Source organism: Zootoca vivipara, chromosome 6, assembly GCF_965207765.1.
Source record: "Zootoca vivipara chromosome 6, rZooViv2.hap1.1, whole genome shotgun sequence".
In the NCBI taxonomy this organism is placed as follows: domain Eukaryota; kingdom Metazoa; phylum Chordata; class Lepidosauria; order Squamata; family Lacertidae; genus Zootoca; species Zootoca vivipara.
The window spans coordinates 48,726,978-48,748,008 of NC_142589.1; the positions used below are offsets into that span (position 1 = coordinate 48,726,978).

Consider the following 21,031-nt stretch of genomic DNA (forward strand, 5'->3'; position numbering starts at 1 on the left):
TGCCTCCTACAGAGTCAGAGCACTGAACCCAGCATGGTACACTCTGACAAGGAGGCCTCAGGCAAAGTACCTCCCCTAGCCTGACTGCATAGGAGACCCCTTGCAGCCTGGCTGCGAAGGATTGCTCAGCTTGCCAACTTTGCACATGCCCCAAACGTACTTGGAAACTTTGCGATGGCTCTTGGCACACCTCTCTTAGACTGCATGTGCCTCACTGCCTTCCCTCCAGCAACTGTGTGGGTCAGGGGCACTGGTGAGACCTGGCCAGCCCTTGTGAAACTTTGGCTGGCCGAGACTGGCAAGAGTTTATATAATAGGCAAATGTGGTGCCTCCTGACATTTGTTCTTTCCTGTTGTTGCCTTTGGCCAGCCATTTGCAGATTTTTCTCTTGCAGTTTTGTAACCCCAGGTTAACCCAGCTTTCCCATTTATCTTTCCTTCGGTAAAAATAAAACAGTTCTGTCTCGTGGCGTCTCAGACTTAAGAGAGTAAATATGGCTGAGGCTTTTGGGAGGCAGATTTGGATATCTTCAGTTGGCATGTTGAATTGGCAGGGGAGGAGGAGAGAGAGAATGGTAAAGTGTGAGGCCAAATGGCTATGAATTCACAAGCCTCTCGCCTTTCATGGCCTCCTGCCCCCACTACTTCCATTCTTTCCCTTTCTAGAACAATGTGCGTATTTGTACAGCCGATAACTGAGAACAGCACTTTGTGGGTCTGATGAAGGGGACTCTTGTCCACAAAAGCTCAGGCCGTGAGGAACCACCTCTCAGGCTTCGAAGGGGCCACTAGGCCTCTTTGCTTCCAAGAGGCTCTGCCACGGCTGCTTTATTCTGTCCCACCTTTAGAAGGGGTTGCCATTTATTCCAAACTTCCCACTGCCAGCTGCCCTCCAGATGTTTGGGCGGCTGTGCTGGCTGGGAATTGTAACCCAAAACATATGGAAGGCACCCTGTTGAAGAAGGGCAGCTTCAGGTGTTCGTAGGAGGCAAGGTGTGGAATTGCCGCCTCCATCACTGTCCCTCATCCTGCTCAGAGGCACAAACTCCCCTGTGGCAGCAGCCATGTTGAAAGTGGAAAACAGCCACAAGGCAAGATTGAAGTGGGATCCTCCTCCTCCTGCTCACACCCATCCCCACCCAATGTTCCCCTGAGGGAGGAAACACACAGGCGGCTCCAGAGTCCAGCACAGCCATTTTATTGGACTCCACTTGCTGCCTTAGATCCAGTCAGTGCACTTGATACAGAACCCAGCGGGAGCTCAGCAATCAAATCCCCAATTCATTTCTTGCCAGCAAGAAAGAAGGATAATAATAATAATAATAATAATAATAATAATAATAATAATACACAGAAAGCTTATTTTCCTGGAAGAGTTTCAGAGAGAAGATGGAGGTTTTGGTGTAGGGCATAAATGGGGAGGCGGATGAGGATTGGCAGCACTTCAAGGGGGGGAAGGAGGGAGGAACGCAATGGGGAGGGGGGTGCGTATGTGATGCGGGCGCGCACACACAGACACACAGAAGTCCCTCCCCAGCATGGCTAGGAGCCATCCTCTGTGGTGGCATCCTCCTCCTTCATCCAGCCCACCCGAACTGGCAAAGTCCTTCAGGAGGACGGAAGAAAAAGAAGGGAAGGGAATTTAGGGGCAACATTGCTGGCAAACGGGGGGGGGAGGAACAGGCAGGGATAAGAGCATGGCTAGTTGACTCCTAAAAAGTGCATTTGCTGCCTGGGGAAACCCCTGGGCTTGCAGGGAAAAGGGATACAGAGCTTTCTATGTTACATTAAAATAGACTATTCTTAAAAAATATTTCAATTGCTATAAAAACCTCACCTCTTCAGGCTCGGCAGAGCTGGGATGCTTTGGAAGAGAAATGCATGCGGCTCCTCGGGAAGGGGTCCAGGGGGACGGGCCAGAAAGAGGCAGGCAGCTCACAACCAGATGCAAGGACTCCTTCCATTGCACAGCCCAGCAGGGACTCAAACCAAGCAGCTAGTCCATAAGGGGCAGGGCAAAAACAGCAGGGATAGTGCTAACGGAGAGGGATGCCTTCATAAAGGGCAAAGCAGGAACCCCATCAGCACCCGTTCTCGACCCATGCCCAGCAGTTGGGAAAGACCAAGAGGGGGGTGCTCTCAGCCCTGCCACGGGTGCAGTGCCACAACCTCAGTTGCCTGGCCCACAGGAGAGGTGGTGACATCAGTAGCTGCTTTTGGCATTGGTGCTCAGGAGTTGTTCTACCCTGCAGGGTGTGTGTGTCTAATTTTGACCCCAGATTGGTGCTTGATCTGCACCTCCCTGCAGCCTGGCTCTGATTCCAAAACAGAGATGGGACTGGGAGGTGATGGGGTAGGAAGAGAAGGCCTCGGCCAGCCAACACTGTTGGACTCCTAGCCCAGGGAGGAGAAGAGGCAGCCAGGGGCCTTCCCAGGGCATCTGAAGAGGAGCTTGAGTCCAGGCCTGGGTCTGCTGCCCCTTTGCAAACTACAAAGCTTGCCACGTCAGCTTAAAGCAAAGGCAGCCACTAGCAAATGCAGGCCAGAGTTGGCTTTTTGGTCCCTCCCTGGCAGGAAAGGGGAAGCAGCATCTGGGAGCTCAGCTCAGACAGTCACAATCTGGGATGCCTCAGCAGGCACAGCCAAGCAGCAGTTGGTGGCTGGGGCTTGGAAGCAGAGCGAAGGTGGCCGGGAGCACTGTGGCTTCCATCTGAGTTGGCCTTAGGGGCAAGAAAGGTGGCCGTTGAAGCTGACCTGTTTAGGATAAGTAAACCTGCAGGGCCCCACATGGCAAGACTCACGTCGGGAGCCTTGCTGGGGTGGTGGGAGAGAAAGATTGCTCTTTGGCCACTGTAAAGGAGGTTGAAGGAATCTCCGCCCACAACACCTCTGTCAGCTTTAGGACCAGCGACATCCGTTTTGCCTCTGCGACAGGCACCCTTGGCCTCTAGCAGGGGGACATAGAAGGAAACGGGCCTCCCTAGACCCACTGGCCTCTCTCCAGCTGAGCTGCCCCAGAGCTCCCAGCAGAATCGGAACTGCCGATTTGCTATTGAGAAGCTCTGGGCACACGAACACCCACACCCTGGTCTTGGGTGGAGATTTAGGTTCAGCATGCAGTGAACTAAGGGGGTGGGGTGGGGGCTGTGGCCTTTGGACAGCATCAGCTGGCACAAGGGGGGGAGAGGGAGAGGAGCAGCCATTTGGTTCACCCGATTCAAGCAGATATACAGAGCGAGAGTCAAAATGGAAATCTCAGGCAGGCAGGCAGGCAGGTGGGTGGGCAGGATGGTGGCAGCCATTCACTGGGAGCAGAGGATGATGGGAATGGAGAGACCTGAGGCCCTCTGGCTGGGGGCCTTGCCCTTTCCACCAACGCCGCCACCCCCCTCCTCAGCCCACATCCCTCTCTTGCAGATGCAGACGTACAGCTCAGATGACATGGCAACAGTTGAACTGTCCCAGAGAGAGGAGGCTCTCCTTGGAGGCGGGCCGCATCCGGAATGCGAGGGCCTTCTCACAGAGCGGGAACTGCAGAATCCGGTCCTTCAGGTTGGCGTTCTTGCCCTTGGCAGGGTCCAGCTTGATCACATCTGCCAGGCCCTCACTGCCACTGCCGTTCCGGTGGCCGTCCTGCTTCGGCCTTTGGGCTGGTCCCATCTCAGGGCTCTTTCGGAATTGGCCTTCCGGGTCTGAAGCTGGGCTCATCCCAGCTGCTCTCTGGCCACAGCTGCCCCGAGCCAGAGTCTCGTCGTCATTGCGTGGCCCGTGCTCTTTCTGCAAGAGTCTTTCTTCCTCCCCCTCCCGGGCGCCTCCTTTCCCTGGGGGGGTGTTGTTGTTGGCCTCTTCCTCCTTCCCTGGGGGCTGCTCCCTTCTGCTCACTGCCTCCAAGATGGCACTGCCCTTCCTCCCCTCCTCGCCACCCATCCAAGAACTGCCTCTTGGCCCTCCTTCTGCTGGCATTTCTGGGCCCACCTCCCGTGGCAGGCAGAGGCTCCCGCCCACCTGGGCGCCCGTGCCTTCCTCCTGTTCGCCTTGCGGGCATTGAGGCCTCTGTGGTGCTGCCAGGGAGAGGCCACCCTCAGGCCCTTGAGGCTCCAGGCTGCCACAGGCCTTGGGGAATCCTGGGCCGAGAGCCTTCCCTGTTTTGTTGTGGGACGCAAGACTCCGGCAGAAGAGCAAGGAAGCCTTGGCACTCTGGAAGTCGCTCATCTGCTCCTGGTTCAGGGAAGATGTCCTTCTGCGGAACAGGCCAGGCTTTCCCTCTTCCTCTTCCTCCTCCTCCTCTTCCTCCTCCGAAATCTGCTGCAGGGCGGGGGTGCTCTTGGCAATGGGGGTCTCGATAAGCGAGGGCCGGATCAGGGCTCTGATGGGCTGCCCGCACCCGTGGAAGCTGGAAGTCAACTCGTCCTCCCCCAGCGCAGAGAAGGACAGAAGGGACTTCCCAGAATGCTCTGCAAAGGCCTCGAGGGCGCTCTTGGTTGTGGGCAGCGGCTGAGGGCTTTTGCCTGTGGTGGGCAGCAGTTGGCCGGGGTCCCCCATGGCACTAAAGGAGCTCCTGAAAGAAAAGGGGGAAAGGGAAGATGCTCAGAAAGCTGCAATGATGGTCAAAGCAAACCCCTGCCCCAAGGAGCTCAAGACTTGCCTGCTCTGGACGTGCTGTGCCAGGTTGTAGGCCAGGCTGGCCCCAGGACTCTGCTTCTCCTGCTTCTCCCGCAGGATCCTCTCAGCCAGCAGGAAGTAGGTGGCCGTCACGTGGTTGTAGCGGTTGGCCTCCAGGGCTCTGTGCAGAAGGGGACGCAAGGGACAGAAGTCAAGAGGAACCTTGGAGGTATGCAGGACCCTGCAAGGGGCATGTAGTGGTGATACAACGGCAAAGGAGATGGGGAAGGGGGTGCAGCCTCAACTCCAGGAAGGACGAAAGAGGCAAGATGTCAAAAGCCTCTCCTGGCAGAAACCCCCCAATGCTCAGAGGGCACTCACTGCCAACAGGCTTGTCTCAACCAATGAGATGCTTTTGGTCAAAGAGGACCAGCCTATCTCAGCCTGAGGCCCTCCGAGGTCTCCCATCAGCTCCAGCCAGCACAGCGGTGCTGGAAGTGACAAGCACTGGCTGTGTCTGATGGGAACTGTAGTCCAAATAATCTGAAAGGCCTCAGGCTAGCCAAAGCTGACCCAACCCAGAAGCAAATGTTGGAGATTCATTCCCTGTGTTTGCATTCATGGGATTGTTGTCTATCACATGACTGTGTATGTTTTGACTCCACACAGTGGGAAGTGAGGAAGACAGGATGTTTGTGTTACTGTGTTCCTGAAGTGGGACTGTTGTTCTTTGTTCACTCTCTTTGCTGTCTGATGCTAGAGAGAGAGGGGGAGCCATGTTGCAGTGCTCCGTGTGTGTTTATATGTAAATAAACGTAGATTAGCCAAATGTTGTGATACTGAGTTCTGTTACACAATTGCACAAACTCTGCTGATCTGTAAGTGTGCTGATGTCAGTTGGCATCAGTCGCTGTGGTGTTCGGGCTGAAGAAAGCTTTTGAAGCTCCCCAACGATCGACCAGAGAAGAGATCCTAAGAGCGAAGGCAGGTGGTGCCAGGGCAGAAGTCCTCCACATGAGGAGGAGCGTTGCATCACGGCTGCTGCAGCCTTCTTTATGACTCTTGAGGAGAGCAGCCCACAGCAACTGGTGGGGGGTTAGGAAGGAGGGCAGGGCTAGCCTGAGGAGGCAGCCCCCATAGTACTTAAGTAAGTCCTCTCTCCCTGCTCCCCACCACCACCACTTTCCTCCCAGCCAACCAGAGCCCCGTCTGATGGCAATTCAGATTCCTCCTCCCACCCTTGGGAGACTCACTCCTGGATGGTTTCTCGGTCCGCAATGTTGCCGCACATCATGGCTTGGATGATGATGCCGTGCTCTTCCTCCGAGACCCGCCTGTGCGACGTCAGAGGCAGGAGGGAGCGGCTGGCAGGGGAGGGGTCCACACCTTGCAGCCACGGGTGGCTCTCAATCTGCTCCAAGGAGGCCCTCTTCTGGGGGTCCCGCTGCAGCATCTGGGCAATCAGGCTGTCCAACAGAAGGGGTGGGCAGGGCAGAGTCACACAGAGGCCCTCAGATATCACATCTTTCCCACTCCCCTCCTGTGAAGCCCCAGCCCAGCCCAGCCCCCACACAGATAGGCAGCAGCAGGCTGAACTCCCCACCCCAACCCATGGCGAGAACTTTCCCCACCCCAGGTGTTAATGTGACTGTTGACATGGCTGGTCTCTAAGCAGGGGCAGCTGGGTCCTACAGGGCCTGCTGCTGCCTGGAGCTCAGCCAGCCGTAGCACCCCCCTCCTTCCCCACAGGCAGAGGGAGCCTGGGACAAAGGGGGGAGCATGTGACAGGGCACTGTACCCCATCTCAGGCATGCCTGCCTGACCTCCCACACCATGCCCCACAGGGAGCAGGCCCAGTCCGGGGAGGGGGCAAGGAAGGAAGGATCCAGAACCCTTATCCTTCCCCAACCTTATGCCCACTAGGGACTACAACAACCATGCTGCTTGGGGCAGAGGCTGGAGGGCACTGGGTCAGCAAAGGGGCAGAGTTACAATCTGGGACAGGCAACCCAGGCGCCTTCTCTCTGTCTGGAGGGGAGGAAGGAGGTGCAAGACCCGGTTGCCACACCTGGTGAGGGCAAGTGGGGTGCATGACAGGTGGGGGGGGGAGTGAGTTGGGAGGGGGGGGTCTGGTCGTACTCTGCACACTCGGAGGAGACATGAGGTGGGGTTTCGTAGCGACAGTCCAGGATCATGGTCAGCGTCTCGCTGTCGTTGGCTTCCTGGAAAGGCGGGTGCCCACAGACCAGCATATACAGGATGACTCCCAGGCTCCAGACATCTGGAGAAAGACAGAAAGCAGGAGAGGAACGGGGATCATTTGCCTGAAATAGAGAGCCCCCCCCACAAGCACCCCAACAAGTTATTGGCTTTCCACCACAGCACCACTTTGCAAAACTAAGGCTGCTGCAGAAAAGGCAGCTAGCCTCAAGGCCACAGAATCATGAAAGGGATCAGAACCTCTCCCCCACAAGCCAATGTCTGCGCCAGCTGCAGCCTCCAGATCAGTCCCAAGGGTAGTCCTACTTACACCTCAGCCTGTATAATGTACACCTTCCAGCTAAGGACTAAGATGAAAAAAGGACCGGCACACCGTAAGCAAAACCCCCCAAAAATGGGGGAAAGGAGAGAGGGGTGCCCAAGGACCTGGGCTGTCTTGGATTTGGGAGGGAGGGAGGTGTAGGGCCGAGGAAGAGGAGAGGAGAAGGAAGCAGCAGTGAAATGTGTGGAGGAGGACAGGAAAAGGCTCCTTCCATCGCCCTCTTGGCCCAAGAGCCAGAGCCCACCTTTCTGGCTGGATTCCAACTCCTCACCATCCGGGTGAATGGCTGGGATGCTGGCTGGAGGGAGGGGGAGCCCAACAATGTCTGGAGGGCCAGGGGTGATGTTGCCTCTTGCCCCCTGCCCCCAACTCAAGAACAACCAAGATGAGCCCTGGGTTTGGGTTCTCTGCAGACGAGAGCAAGTTGGACTCTCCCAAGGCAGGGAAAGAAGGCAGCCTGGAGAGGGGGGTGGGCAAAGCTCTTGGAGGCAGAGTAAAGGAGGGGACAGAGCACAGATGGCCCAGGAGATAAGCAGTGCGGTGGGGGCCTCAAATCCTTTGGAGTATAATCGGCTCAGGCAGGCTTTTGGCAAGAACTGTTTCTTCCGCCTCCTGCTAGGCGCTTCTGCCCAAGTGGGTCAAAGGACCCCAAAGCCACCCAGGGGACCTTTCCAATTTTACCCTTGCATGCCCCCCCCGATATGCCTAAAGCTGTTCCCCATCCCACCCAGAAAGACTGCAACTGCAGCAACCCTCTCCATTGTTCTGGCTTTTAGGGGGCACTGCTAAGGATTTAAATGACTCCGGACACAGTTCATAGCACACATTTGCATCAAACTTGCAAATGCTACTTTATCAACACGTCCAGGAAACTATGATATGTGCCTGGGTCCCCCTAGCTCTGCACCCAGGTTAAAAAACTAGGGAGGGGGTGGAGGAATTAGTTGGATCCCATAGAAAGTGGGGGCGATTGTCTACTGACAGTTGCAGGCAGGTCTGAGATCTGAAAGGGATGTGCACAAAGGTAGGAGTGCTGTTGGGACACTCCCTGGTTTCAACAGAACAGGTTGCCGCAGTAGCACCGCCATGCTTGTTGAAGAGTCTTCTTACCTCCCTTTCCCAAATCAACAAGGAGGGAGACAGTAAGGGGCAGCAGTCTCCCAGTCTCCCCCTATCTCTGTGGTGTGTGCGTGTGTGTGTGTGTGTGTGTGTGTGTGTGTGTGTGTAGCCAATGTCTGCTGAAATCTCAGGGTGGAGAGGTGGCTGTAATATTAAAAACACCCACCCTCACTGTACAGCCTTCAGCTGTGGGGTGAGCTGTCTCTCCTCCTACCAGCTGCATCTGAAGGGCACATGAAGGTCCTTGGAAAGCAAAGGCTTCTCCTCCTCAGGTTTTTATTCTTGTATGGGTTTTTTTAAAAAAATGGTGAATGAATATTCACACAACTATCTGTGCATTCATTATTATTATCCTCAACAAAACTGCTCCAGACAAGGGGTCCGTTTGGTGTCCTCACAGGTGCTCATCGCCACCACTGGGACTTGCTTTCTGTTGCAGAGCTGGGCCCTGGGGAGGAAAGGGCCCCTGGGCTCAGCAGAGCCAGAGGTCTCCCTTCAGAGCAGATGCCCGAGAGGCTGCACATGGACACACCACCCACACCCAGCTTCAGGGCCCTACAGCATAGCTATAATCTTTCCCATCCAGACCAGTGTGAAGGCTGGCCATCTGGCTAATTATTCCAGGAGCAGAACGTTGGCACTTGCAAGGGAGATGCAGGCAGGGAGAGGGCTGCCCCTGCCACCCCATGGTGCCCCAGAAGTAGTTCAGGACTAGGGAAGCCCCTCCCTGCAGTGAGGAAGGCAGCAGTGACTGAGGTAGAAAGGTGCTTTGGAATGCTGATGCAAGACTAAAACCGAATGTTTAACAAAGAACGTGGCCTGCAAAAGCTGCCCCCGGGTGAGAGACAGCAAAATATTGTGTGTGGCGTGTTCTTCATGCTCCTTAGGGCATATCCACACTTCCTCCTTTCCCTGTAGCTTTCCACACAGAAAAACCACTCTTTAGTGCTCAGCTGGAGCAAACAGCAATTCAGGTTTGCTCCAGATTGACATTTGCTCTGATGCAGACTTAAAGAATGGGTTTTCCCTTGGAAAGGAGTGGGACAAGGGGAAAACCGCTTGGACCCATGCTTTCTAGGCATGGGAGAAGCAGAAGTGTGGACGAGCCCATAAAGAGAAGGGATTTGGGTGTGAGGGGCATGCGACTCCAGTGGCCTCCCCATCTCTACCACATCCTGTTCTTAACTGGATAGGCTGCTTACAGCAAGTGGGTTCTTGCAGTTATTCTCAAATCGCCGTCAGCGTGTGCTGACATTTGCAGTTGCCACATGGTGGGACTGAGGTGGACCTTGGACAGCCGATGGGGTGTGTGTGTCCACCACTTGTTACTGTAAGCAAGACTTGTTTGCCCACAAACCAATGACCCCATTGGTCAACCCAACTCCAGCCCACTCCCCCCACCCTCCAGCAACAGGCTGGGGCCCCAGGATCAGCTGCAAGTCCCCTCAATACAGGAAGCAAGGAAGCCACTTCTAAGATGGGATACTGACAAGGGGCAAGGTGTTGATCTGTCTCACTTTCACACACATACACTGAGCTGGGACACAGGGACTCCAGGAAAAAAAGCCCCCACCCCCTCCAGTTGCTGAGAACTGTGGAGCCATGCCTTGCTTCGCCCACACATTTGCCTCAGTTTGATGGCTTGGCTGTGAAGAGGTTATCTCAGGCTCCAACACAGCCGGCTTTAAGAGGAGACAGGAAGCAGGAAGCAGACTGCCAGCACAGCCGCTGCTCCAAGGGTGCTTATAAATAGCAGCCGAAGGGGTGCTGCTATGGCTATGCAGTCAAGGCCCTCATTGCTGCAGGTGACCAGGAGGGGGAGCAGCAGGGAGGAAAAAGCAGCCACTGGGGGACTTGAGGGTGGGGTGGTGCATGCACAGGGGGTGGGGGCAGAGAAGGAGAACAGCAGCTGTTCTGAAACAGAGCATTTTCCTTCTAAGGAGCAGAGCACCAAGTTACCATTCAGGGGTGGCTGGGCTCCCAGCAGTCAGGGGCGTAAAGAAAGGTCTCAGCTGCCAGGGGGGCTTGCAGCTGTCTGTAACGTAGGCAGGGCCCTCAACTAAAGGGTGGAAGGAGGAGGAAGGAGGTGCAAATCTGCAATGTTCTCAGAACAGGCACATGGCCTCAAAGGTGCAGGATGTTGCGATTTCAGCTTTCGGTTCCTCTTGGAACTTTGTGTTAAGATTTGTATGTGGTTGAAGAGGCAACAGGTGCTGCTCACACAGACACCAACCCCACTGCCCTCATGTTGTCATATCTGGTATCTTTATGTGCACTGCGACCAGCAAAACCAACACACACACACACCACTCCACAAACACCCCCTGAAAAGCCCAGGGGCTAGCAAGGCCATTAGCTCCCCTGGAGGCAGCAGGGTGAAATCTAGAGCATCTTGCACTGGCTCAGCTCCAAATAGCACAATGGGTTCAATGAGAGAAGCAGCTCCGTTCAGCTCACTGGGACAGTCCTACCATTAGGCAGAGCGAGTGGGGCCCCAGCTGCAGTAGCAGCTCACTGGCTCTTCCACCTGAGGCCTCTGCTTTTGCCAATCCCCTTTGGGTGCCATCCATCTCTGTGCACCCTTGTAAGCTAGCTCTGCTGCCCTCGTGTGCAGTGGAGAACACGTGGAGGGAAGGAAGTCAGTTGCTGCCGCTCTGATCAGCCCCTGTGCATGGCATGGGAGGGTGCCAGAGGCAGCAGGGTGTCTTGGGCTGCCAACCCTGTGGTTCTTGATGTCCTCTTTCAAAACCCAAACCAAGTGTAGCTCAATGGCTCAGTTGCCCCATTTGAGGAGACGGGCACAGCAGGAACCCACCATGGCATCCTTCTCAAGCCTTTTAGGGATCCCACTGGCCTCAAACTGCTGGATGAACTCTCTTGCAGGCTAGGAAGCCGTCACCTCTTGCAGTTTAGGGGCTCTGCCTAGGCAGAGGGCTCCCTTTGTACACAGCAGGATGGGGATGTGCACTGCTCAACAAGCATCTTTTTGTTTCACGCATGGTAGAAATGTTAGGGTGGGGACGGGGAAATAAGCTTCCCAAAGCTGCAGAAACCTTCCTAATTTTCCAGCCAATTCTCAAGGCTTCTGGCCTCCTGGTCAGTGGACTTTTGGATCAGTTTGGCAAGCTGCAGAAATGGCTGGCTCTCATACCCACACAGCTCGCTATTCCCAGAGCTTGAAAGAGCCATCCCTGGCTGTCTGAACTAGTGGCCATTCTCAGGGCTTTGGGACCACTGGAAGAAAAAAAAACACTCTGCTGGCAGGCAGGAAATCCCACCCATTTCCCTCTGACCTCACCTCTTCCTTCCCAGAGCACCATTTCTCACTTCCCAGGTCAAGCAGCTGCCTTGGCAAAGGAAAAGAGGAGGGGGGCAGGAAGGATGGAGCAAAGGAAGCAGGCAAGGGTGCTCAGGCCCTCTGGCAACAACTGTCTATGAAAGGCTGCAAAATGCCAACAATCCAGTCCTGTTCAATGAGTGGGGGAGGCAGGCAGAACACCCCCTCTCTTTCTAGAAGCAGCTAATCCAACCCCACCCCACCCCTGCAATTTACTGAACAGCACCACAGGAATGGTAAGAGAAAACCAAGCAAATGCCACAGGTGACTCACAGGGCTCCCTACAAACACAAACACACACACACACACACACAAACACACACACACTGTTCTGCTGCAGGCTACCAGAGTGCCCTGTATGCCAAGGAGCAGCATGGCATGAAAAGGGCAGCGGCTAATGGGGCAAGGCCATCAGCAGACCAGCAGGTCAAGGGTCAGCTGAGCAACAGGGTGTGAGGCATGCAGCCCATGCTTCAGGTCACAGGAGGGTGCTGCCGAGGGGATGCCAGCCGGGAGAAGAAGCCACAGCCCGGAGGCAGGCTCTGCACCTGTCAACAAGCTCTGCTCTTTCCTGCTAGCAGCCACAACCAAAAGTTCTAAGCAGGCAAGCAAACAGACATACACACACACACACAAACCTCCCTCTCACTCACCACATCCTGCCCTGCCCAGGCCTCTTCTCTAGCTCAGGCAGCCTTTGGAGGTGGGGAGGGGGTGTGGCCAGGCACACAGCTCACACTAGACATTTATTCCTGGCTGGGCCCTAACTCGCCTCCTCTCTTGCAATCCTACAGAAGCAGCCACCAAGAATGGCCAGATATTGAGGAAGCCGAGTCAAGGTACCTGTTGCCAACATGAGGCTCAAGCCAAGTTGGAGAGCTCAGAAAAGAACAGGGTGAGTGGGTGATTACTTCCTTCAGCAGCCCCCCCCAATGCCTGCCCCCACCCATTAAGGGAAAAGGCCACAACACCCAACCATCCTGGGCCTTGTAGACTGTCATCATTTTGCTTGCTTTGGCTCTGGGGGTTGTTTGATCATTAACATTGGAGATATTTGAGAATCAGGAAATGACCTGAATTTTTGCAAGACTGATCATTATTCCGTATTCATAGATTCATTCTGGATGGCATTGCACCATGCACCAGGGTGAAAATCCTTTTTCAAAAATGGGGAAGGTGGTTCTGTTTGTTTTGAAATAATCCATACCCTCTCCTCTAAATGTATTTACAGAGATTGAATTAACCACCAAAATGGTGACAACATGGCAGAAACTTCTGTCCTCCTAACCTTTATCTGTTGCCCATATTTTGAAGAGGAAGCTGACTGCCCTTTTCAAAATCTGGGGAGGGCAACACAAGTTCTCCTATTACAACTTGCAGATATACTACAAATGTTGCTGCGTTGTTGTTCCACTGTGGAGCAATTCCACATTTAGAGAATATATTTATGTCCTACAACAAACACAATTACTGACATTGGATTAAACTCCACCCTAATATGTCAAAGGCTCATCACAGGGTCCCCAAACTATGGCCCACGGGCCAGATGCGGCCCAATTGGCCTCCCAATCCGGCCCGCGACGACCCCCGCCGCCTGTTCTTACGGCGCGCAGCGCGGCGGCGCACTTCCAGATCGGAAAAAAGCGCCGAAAATCGTTTGTGCGCATGCGTATGGGCCTCTCCCGACCCAGAAGAGGTCATTTCCGGTGCACTCCCGGGTCGGGGGGAGGCACTTCCGGGTCGGGGGGAGGCCCATACGCATGTGCACAAACGATTTTCGGCGATTTTTCTGACCTGGAAGCGCGCCACCGCGCCAGTAAGTGTGTGCGTGCATGCGCACGGGCGCGCACTCCCCTGCCTTTTGGCCCAAAGCCGGGAAAGTCTGGGGACCCCTGGCTCATCATAATCCAAGGCCGAAATATGAGCCCTGCTGGATCACACCAAAGGGCCATTTCATGAGCATGGCATCTTGCTTTCTCTGTCAAATCCACAAGGAGAACATGAAGGCCCCCCCTCTGCTGTGGCATAGCTCCAGCCTCTAGTATTACAGGTAGATGGCCATCCAAGTGTTTTGGACTACAACTCCCATCAACCCCAGCCAGCATGGCCAATGACCAGGGATGATGGAAGCTTTAGCCCAAAACATACCAGAAGGCAGGCTGGCAAGCCAGGGAAGGCTGGATAGCTCAGTTGGTTGGAGTGTGATGCTGGTAACTGCATTGCTGGGGCAAGCCTTCAGAATAACCAACCAGCATTCACCAGTGCTTTTAATTACTGTATGTTTTATACATGTTTATAGACTGTTTTGTGTATTTTACATGCCGTAGGCCGACTTGCTATATTTTTTGGAAGAGCAGGTTATCCAGTTTCAAATAAAATAATAAATAAGGTGCAGTAGATCTCAGGATGTCCCTCTCCGCCTCTGGCCAACTCTTCCCCTTTCGAAAGGCCTTCAGAGCCCTCACCCCCCTCCCAGCTCTTACCGACAGCAGGAGCATCGTACTCGTCCCCCAGCAGGATCTCCGGGGCAGAGTAGGCCAAGGAGCCGCAGCTGGTGGTTAGCATCGTGCCTGGCTGGAAGCAGTTGCTGAAGCCAAAGTCCGTGAGCTTCACCACGCCCTGCTCTTGGAAAAAGACCACGTTCTCGGGCTTGAGGTCCCGGTGGACCACGTGGAGACGGTGGCAGTAGGATATGGCGTGGACAATCTGGGCGAAGTAGTGCTTGGCCTTCTCCTCCCCCAGGCCTCCCTCGTGCTGCATGATGTGGTCGAACATATCCCCACCATCACCCAGCTCCAGGATGAGGTAGAGCTTGGCGTGGGTGTCGATGACCTCATACAGGCGGACCACGTTGGGGTGCTGCACCAGCTTCATGCAGCGGACCTCTTGCAGGAGGTGAGCAGCTGCTCCGCTATCCAGCTTGCTCTTGTCAATCACCTTGACGGCCACCCGCTCCCCCGTGAAGACATGCCGGGCCAGCTTCACCACTGCAAAGTGGCCCTTGCCCAAAGTGCGCTCCAAGTCATAGAGGCCAGCAATCTTCCCTTCCGAGAATGCCCGGGCGCTGGCAGCCATGTCCACAACAGCCTCCGCCTCACAGGGGTCTCGGCATGGAGGTGGGGGCTGCAAAGAGAAGACACAGAGTGAAGGGAGGGAGGGGAAGCCTTCCCTATGGCCCTCTTCAAGCACCTGACATGGGAGGGAAAGGCTCCCAGCTCCACTTTCAGTAATTTTGGGGCTGCAAAGTGTACCCTAAAGGAGCCGTGGCTCAGAGGACTCATGCAAGCGAGCCAAGCCTTACAGGTTCCTTACGAATCTGCACATTTCTACTCGAATTGGCATTGGCACCTTTCAGCTGAAAAGCCTAGTGGCAGCGAGAGGGACAGCAGAAGCCATGCCCTGGCCTTCATCTGAGGGGCTGATACAGCTTCCTCAGACTGTTTTGGAGATGCATTCTGGAACCAATCCTTTTTTTCTGATGGCAGCTCTGCCACACAGAAAGGCCAATGCTCACCACAGTTAAAAAAGGAATACGTATTTCAGTAAGAAAAAGGACCGATTTTAAGATGTTTGCCACAGATACTTCATACATTTCCTAAACAATGAGGCTAATCCAGCTGCTAACCCATATTAAGGGGGCTGCCAGATGGTCAGTATTTTGCAGGAGACACCCAAGCACAACAAACGCTTTAAGAAAGGATCTTGACTTTCTGTGGTTTGGAAAGTGACCGGGGGGGGGGGCTGCACTGGAAAGCTTGGGGAGGACAAATGTTGGGAAGTTGTTTTTAAAACTCCTCAAGCAAACCAGGTTAAGGGGATTATGAACTGACTGGAGACAAACCCACTGTGTAAAATTTGTGCAGGAAATCACAAAGAAAGCCTACTAAATGGGTCACCTAAAAGGGCCCCAGTTTACTGCTAAAGGGTGTTCCTCACTGTCTCTCAACCAGGCCTTGCAACACTTGGTTGATCTCATTTAGTGTTCCTGGCTCCCCGCCACCACTAAAGCAATACCCTTATTTTTTTTAAAAAAAATAAAAAAATTATATACCACTGTAAGAAAAATCAAAGCAGTTTACAATAATATCTCTACAGAACTGAAACAAAATTTAAAACCGGAGACCAAGTATTTATTATGGAAAGAGGTGCTCTTAGTAGCCTGCAAACGCAACCTGGCAGCATAGGAAACTTTTCAGCAGGCATTTAAAGGCCGAAGCCAAAGGGGCACCAGCGGAATCTCTCCTGGCAGAGCCTGGCACTCCAGGCTCCAATTCGCTGGCTGTCAGATAAGCCTCACCAACTCAGGAGATGCCAACAACACGCCTGCAAATGATGTCAGGGAGCTGGGATCAGAGGGCTCAGGAGGTCCCTGGGGTACCCTGGCCCTACCTTGTGCAGGGCTTTCAAAGTTAACCCAAGAGCCTGAACCCGGCTGGGCAGGAACTGGGCAGCCATCACAGGGTCCTTCTTGCAACCAGCAGCCATGACAGGATGGGGGAGAGAGCAAAGCCTGGGGAGTCGTTCCGGGATTTGCACCCGTTTGGGGTTTCTCTTCTCCTTTTTCCCTCGGCCTGATCGCAGCCTCCCCGTCTCCAAAGAAGACAGAAATTAAATCCACCACACCCCCGCCCGCAAGGAGGCCTAAGAGCAGCTGCCTTTTAATCAGGCGGGGACGGACCCATTCCAAGCTGGGAAAGGGGGGGGGGGCTGTTCGTCCCGGGGCTACTGCGCGTCCCCGGCCAAGGTCTAACCCGCCGGCGACACCAGGCTCCTGCATCCTAACCAAGTGATTTTGGCAAGGGGCTGTTTGAATAAGAAGATTGCGGGGGTGGGGGGCGCACACTAGTCTTTCTATTGCAAGTGGATTTTTATTTTTATCTCTTCTGATTGGGGGAAGGGAGGGGGTTGATCGACTTGCGGAAGGTCCGCAGCATATCCAGGTCGCCTGAGGGAGCCGCTGCCCAGCACCCAGAGCCAGGGGGACCCCGATGGCCCGGCTCGCCTCCGGGCGCCCTAAATCTGCCTGTGCCTGCTGCAGGACGATCATGCGGCGGGAGAAAAGCCGTGCGGGCGGGGGGAAGCTCTGGTCGGGGCCGCCCCAGGACTTGCTCTGCAAGGAGGGGTTGCCTGCCCAGCGACAAGGAGCGGGACGGAGTTGCTTGCTGCCCACCCCCAACTGCCAGGATGGGCCGGGCGCAGAGTGCCCCTGAGCGCGTGCAGAGTGCCCCTCTTCCCGAGGCGCCGCCCGGGGCTGAGTCGCTCTCGGAGCCCCAGTTTAGAAGTCCCCGCCGCCTCGGGGTAGTCGGTGCAAGGCGAGGGGCAGGCGAAGCCCGGCAAACAGAGAGGGGGCGCTGCTGCCACCGCTGCAGCTTCGGCCTGTTCCTACTTCTGGTCGTGCTGAGGATGGTGGGGGGCATCGGGGGGATCCGCAAGGGGCCGGAGCGGTCGTGGGGGAAGGGGGGTCTACCCGGAGAGGCTTTGCTCCACAGGCCCTCGAGCCACTCACCGGGCGGGCGACGCGGCTGTTCTTTCTCCTGCTGCTGCTACTGCAGCTGGTGCTCCTCGGGGCGGGCGGGAGTTCCGCGGGCGGCGGGTGACGTCAAGGAGCTTCGCGTCGGCTTCTTAAAGGGGCTCGAGACGCGAGGGGAGCCGAGCCAGAGCAGCCGCGGAGCAAGAGAACGGAAGGAAGAGGGAGGAGAGCAACAGCGGCCGCAGCGCCCCCGCTCCCGCGCGCGCATCTCTCCAGGCTCCACTCAGCTCGCCTGCCAGCTTGCAAAATAGCGCCCTTCCCCCGGGCTGAGGATCAACAACATCATCCCTCGTAGGAGGGCACGCAGATGGTTACAGGCGCTCAGGGCACGGCAAAGAAGCAAAGCCCTCCATCCCCAGTCCAGATGGGAAGGATTCGAGTTTCAAATGCAAATCGGCACATGCTCAGAGGCTTGGCAAAACCCTATTTTGTCGATCTGTTGCGCCAACGTCTCAGAAACGTAGTAGAAGCCATTGGAGAGCGCTTGGTGGCTCAAGCAACACTTTTGGGGAGGGTCCTGCTTGTGGGCCTTCCCAGGCTCCCCACGGGCCAATAGCGGGATGGGAAAGGGGTGATTTAGAGCGGCCTGCGGGTGGCCTCTGGGGCCTTGGCATTGGAGCTAGACACAGGACCCCCTTGCTTAGATCCTGATCGGGCAAAGCGCCAGTTACGAGCCAGTTACGCCAGTTACGAGCCGACCCGAGCGCGCTTCGGGCTTCCCTTATATTTGGGTTGCCTTCCACCTTCCCCCATTCTGTAGTCCCAGGGAAAGGGAGGAAGGAGGGAGTCCTACTCCCTGCAGTTACTGCCCCCCCAACACACACACACATTGTGGCCCTAATTTGAACTGCAGATCCCAGGAGCTGCCTTTTACCTTTCAGCAAAGTTGTCATTGGCGCACGTGCCGCCGCCGCTTGACATGTAAACACCTCTGCTTCACTGCCTCTTGTTTTCAAATCAGATGGCAGCTGGTTTGAGAGAAGGAGCACTTTATTTCCCAAGAAGCTGCATGATACTGATGGATTGTGGCTAACAACCTCATGTGTGAGATTGCATGGACTCTACACGTCCTCTTCCTCCCCAATGCACCATTATGTATGATTATTGTAAAGACTTGGGTGGTATGGGAATGCACTCAGCACAAGGGCAAAAATAAAATCTATATTATTTGATGCGGTTCATTATAAGAACTGGACTCTGTATTTACATGGTGGAAACTGTTATGAATGCAGACAGAGGGTGGTGGGCAGGATCCGTCCACTTCATTAACTTAAACTTGGGAACACACTAGGTTTGGGGAGGGCTGGGCTGCCTTAGAGCTTCTCTGCCTGCAGCAGGCAAAATATGTGACCATAGCTGTCCACTTTCGGATTTGAAATAAGGGATCAGCAGCCTCACCTGTCCTGGGGACAGTCTATGGTATATCTAACAATCCAGGATAGCAGCGGGAAACAGCGCTGGAATAAGGGAATTTCCAGCAAAAAAAGGGAAAGTTGACAGCTGTGGCTTGGAATAAGGGAGTTTCCCGCAAAAAAGGGACGGTTGGCAGCTATGTATCTGACAAATGTGCTATCAATTCACAATCGTATGAAAACTGGGATATGAATATGGCATAATATAAACTGAGGCCACATAAAGACAAAACAAAGATGGTTTGGTTAGCTTCTATGATCTGGAATAAACTAGACTACCTCTTGAGGAGCAGAATTATAGCACCTGCCTTTCTATATATATATATAATCAGTTACACCTGACTTGATACACCCTGGAGCAGGGGTAGGCAACCTAAGGCCCTGGGGGCCGGATGCGGCCCAATCGCCTTTTCAGTCTGGCCCGTGCGTGGACGGTCCGGGAATCAGCATGTTTTTACATGAGTAGAATGTCTCATTTTATTTAAAAATGCATCTCTGGGTTATTTGTGGGGCATAGGAATTCGTTCATTTCTTTTTTCAAAATATAGTCCTGCCCACTACATGGTCTGAGGGACGGTGGACCGGCCCACGGCTGAAAAAGGTTGCTGCCCCCTGCCCTGGAATAAACGGTAAATTGCAAGAACTCAGGCCAGAAGAAAATGGATTTCAAATAAATCTTCACAAGGTTTTATTTGTGTGGTGAGGAGTTCAAATAGGAATCAATCCCAGTATTGAAGGCAAATAAAGATAAATTCCAGTAAAAGTCAGGACAAAGGCCCTGTTTCTCTGTTTTGACTATTCTTCGTCAGCAAAGATTCACAGGTCAAAGTGTACTGGAATTTTTACCTTGTGAAATAAAACCTTGTGAAGATTTATTTGAAATCCATTTTCTTCTGGCCTGAGTTCTTGCAATTTACCGTTTATTTCCGGACTTTCCCAAGCCCCCTGCCCTGGAGCATGAGGACCTCACAAGTATCCTGGCTGCAGGGCTTGGTGTTGAAAAAAAACACCCACCTCTTCACATCAAGCCCCCACATCCTCAACAGTGCCTCCTCCTCCAAGTGCACCTCGATCAGAAGTGCAGAGGAGAGGGGCTGGGAGGGAGGGAGGGAGGAGGCCCTTCTCAGCATTAGCCCCCACCCCTGTAATGGAACGTTTTCCTTAGGGAGGCTTTTGGTGCTTCTGCTGGTGGCTTTTTGGCACCTGGCAAGACTTTTCTGTCTACCCAGGGAATCCTTTCACCTTTTCAGTAAGCTTTGTGCAAAGCCGACAGTGGCTTTTTGCTTCTGCTTTTATCATGGCTCTTGTGGTTTTAGCTTTTATGATACCGTTTTAGCTGTCCATAGAGATCAGGTGAATTTGTGTGTAGTTAATTGTTAGCCTTTTAAATCTGTGTTTTGGCTTCTTTGGGAGCGTTTTCCGGCTGTATTATTTAATTTTTGATGGTTATGATTGGTTTTCAACTTTTCTGGCGCAATTAACAAAGGCAACTCAACAAAGAAACATCACCAGTTTTGTGACTTGATTGACTGCTGCAATATTCTTGGGGTGGGACTGCCTTCCAAGGTAGTTCAAAAATCACAGGTGCTACATATGTGCGAAATGCAGGAGCAAGCAGAGGAGACAGGAGACATGGGCCTGACAGATGGAGATGGTGCACACAGAAAAGTCACTTCCCCAATGGAAAGTGCTGGTTGTTTATCACATGCCCTGAACCCAACAGCTGAGCTTTCCCTGGCCCCTATCCTCTCTCAAGGCCCTCAGTCTTCTTCAGAAGCCAGGCCATGTGGGTCAGCAATAAAAACAAACAAACACCAGTGGCAGTGAAGTTAACTCTTTATCAAAGAAACTAAAGCAGTGCAGGCCTTGTGATCCCAGCAACACTTCCCATTAGGTCTTCCTCCTCCAGGGTATTTTCTAAACATTTGGAGGCTGCGTCTGCACACAACCAATTTCTCCTCTGGCCTCTTCATTTCTCTGCGTGTACTGGGATACCCGGGGAGGGGAAAGCCTCCCTGGACTCTTCAGCAGCCTGCCGCATCTCCGTCTCCTGGCATCTCCTCTTTAGCCTCTGAATCAGGACTGCTCTCTGCCCCAACTTCTTCCTCCTCCTGCTCACTAAACCCTGTTGCCTCTTCAGATTCTGACACCTCCTGCTCCCCGTCTGCTCCTTCTTCTCCCTCTGGCCAATAATCGTCAACCCACCTTGCAACCTGGTGCTTCTTTGCCTGGGCAGCTGCCTCAAGCCAGTGTGTGCCTCTTGGAGCTGCTCCTTAGGGAGGTATTATAAACCAGCACAACCATCTCCAGTGCTCCAAGCACTCTGCCAGGAGAAATAAAGCTGGTTTTTCTGAGTTGCTATTTTATTATAGGTATTGATTTTTGGTGTGTGTGTGTGGTGAAGGCCTCAAACACACTCATAAATTAATTTCCCCCTAATCAGAGTTAATGTGGAATTTCTGCAGGTGTGGTGACAGTTTCCTCTGCTC

The 21,031-nt window shown here is 54.0% G+C and overlaps 1 protein-coding gene across 2 annotated transcripts; it reads right to left on the reverse strand.

The window, feature by feature from the left end:
* Positions 1-1,182: 1,182 nt before the first annotated feature.
* On the reverse strand, positions 1,183-17,374 carry LOC118086876 (serine/threonine-protein kinase SIK1). Of its 2 annotated transcripts, none has more exons than XM_035118886.3 (6): positions 17,107-17,374; positions 14,084-14,723; positions 6,742-6,883; positions 5,856-6,068; positions 4,646-4,783; positions 1,183-4,558 (listed from the first exon to the last, which is right to left on the reverse strand). In XM_035118886.3, exons 2-6 carry the CDS (start codon positions 14,673-14,675, stop codon positions 3,433-3,435), a joined length of 2,211 nt encoding a protein of 736 aa, XP_034974777.2. In that variant the 5' UTR covers positions 14,676-14,723; positions 17,107-17,374; the 3' UTR covers positions 1,183-3,432. The 2 variants fall into 2 exon arrangements, with proteins under 2 accessions (XP_034974777.2, XP_088528196.1); XM_088672070.1 differs by lacking the exon at positions 17,107-17,374 and adding an exon at positions 15,990-16,186 and having other exon boundaries at positions 2,837-4,558.
* Between the last annotated feature and the right edge of the window lie 3,657 nt (positions 17,375-21,031).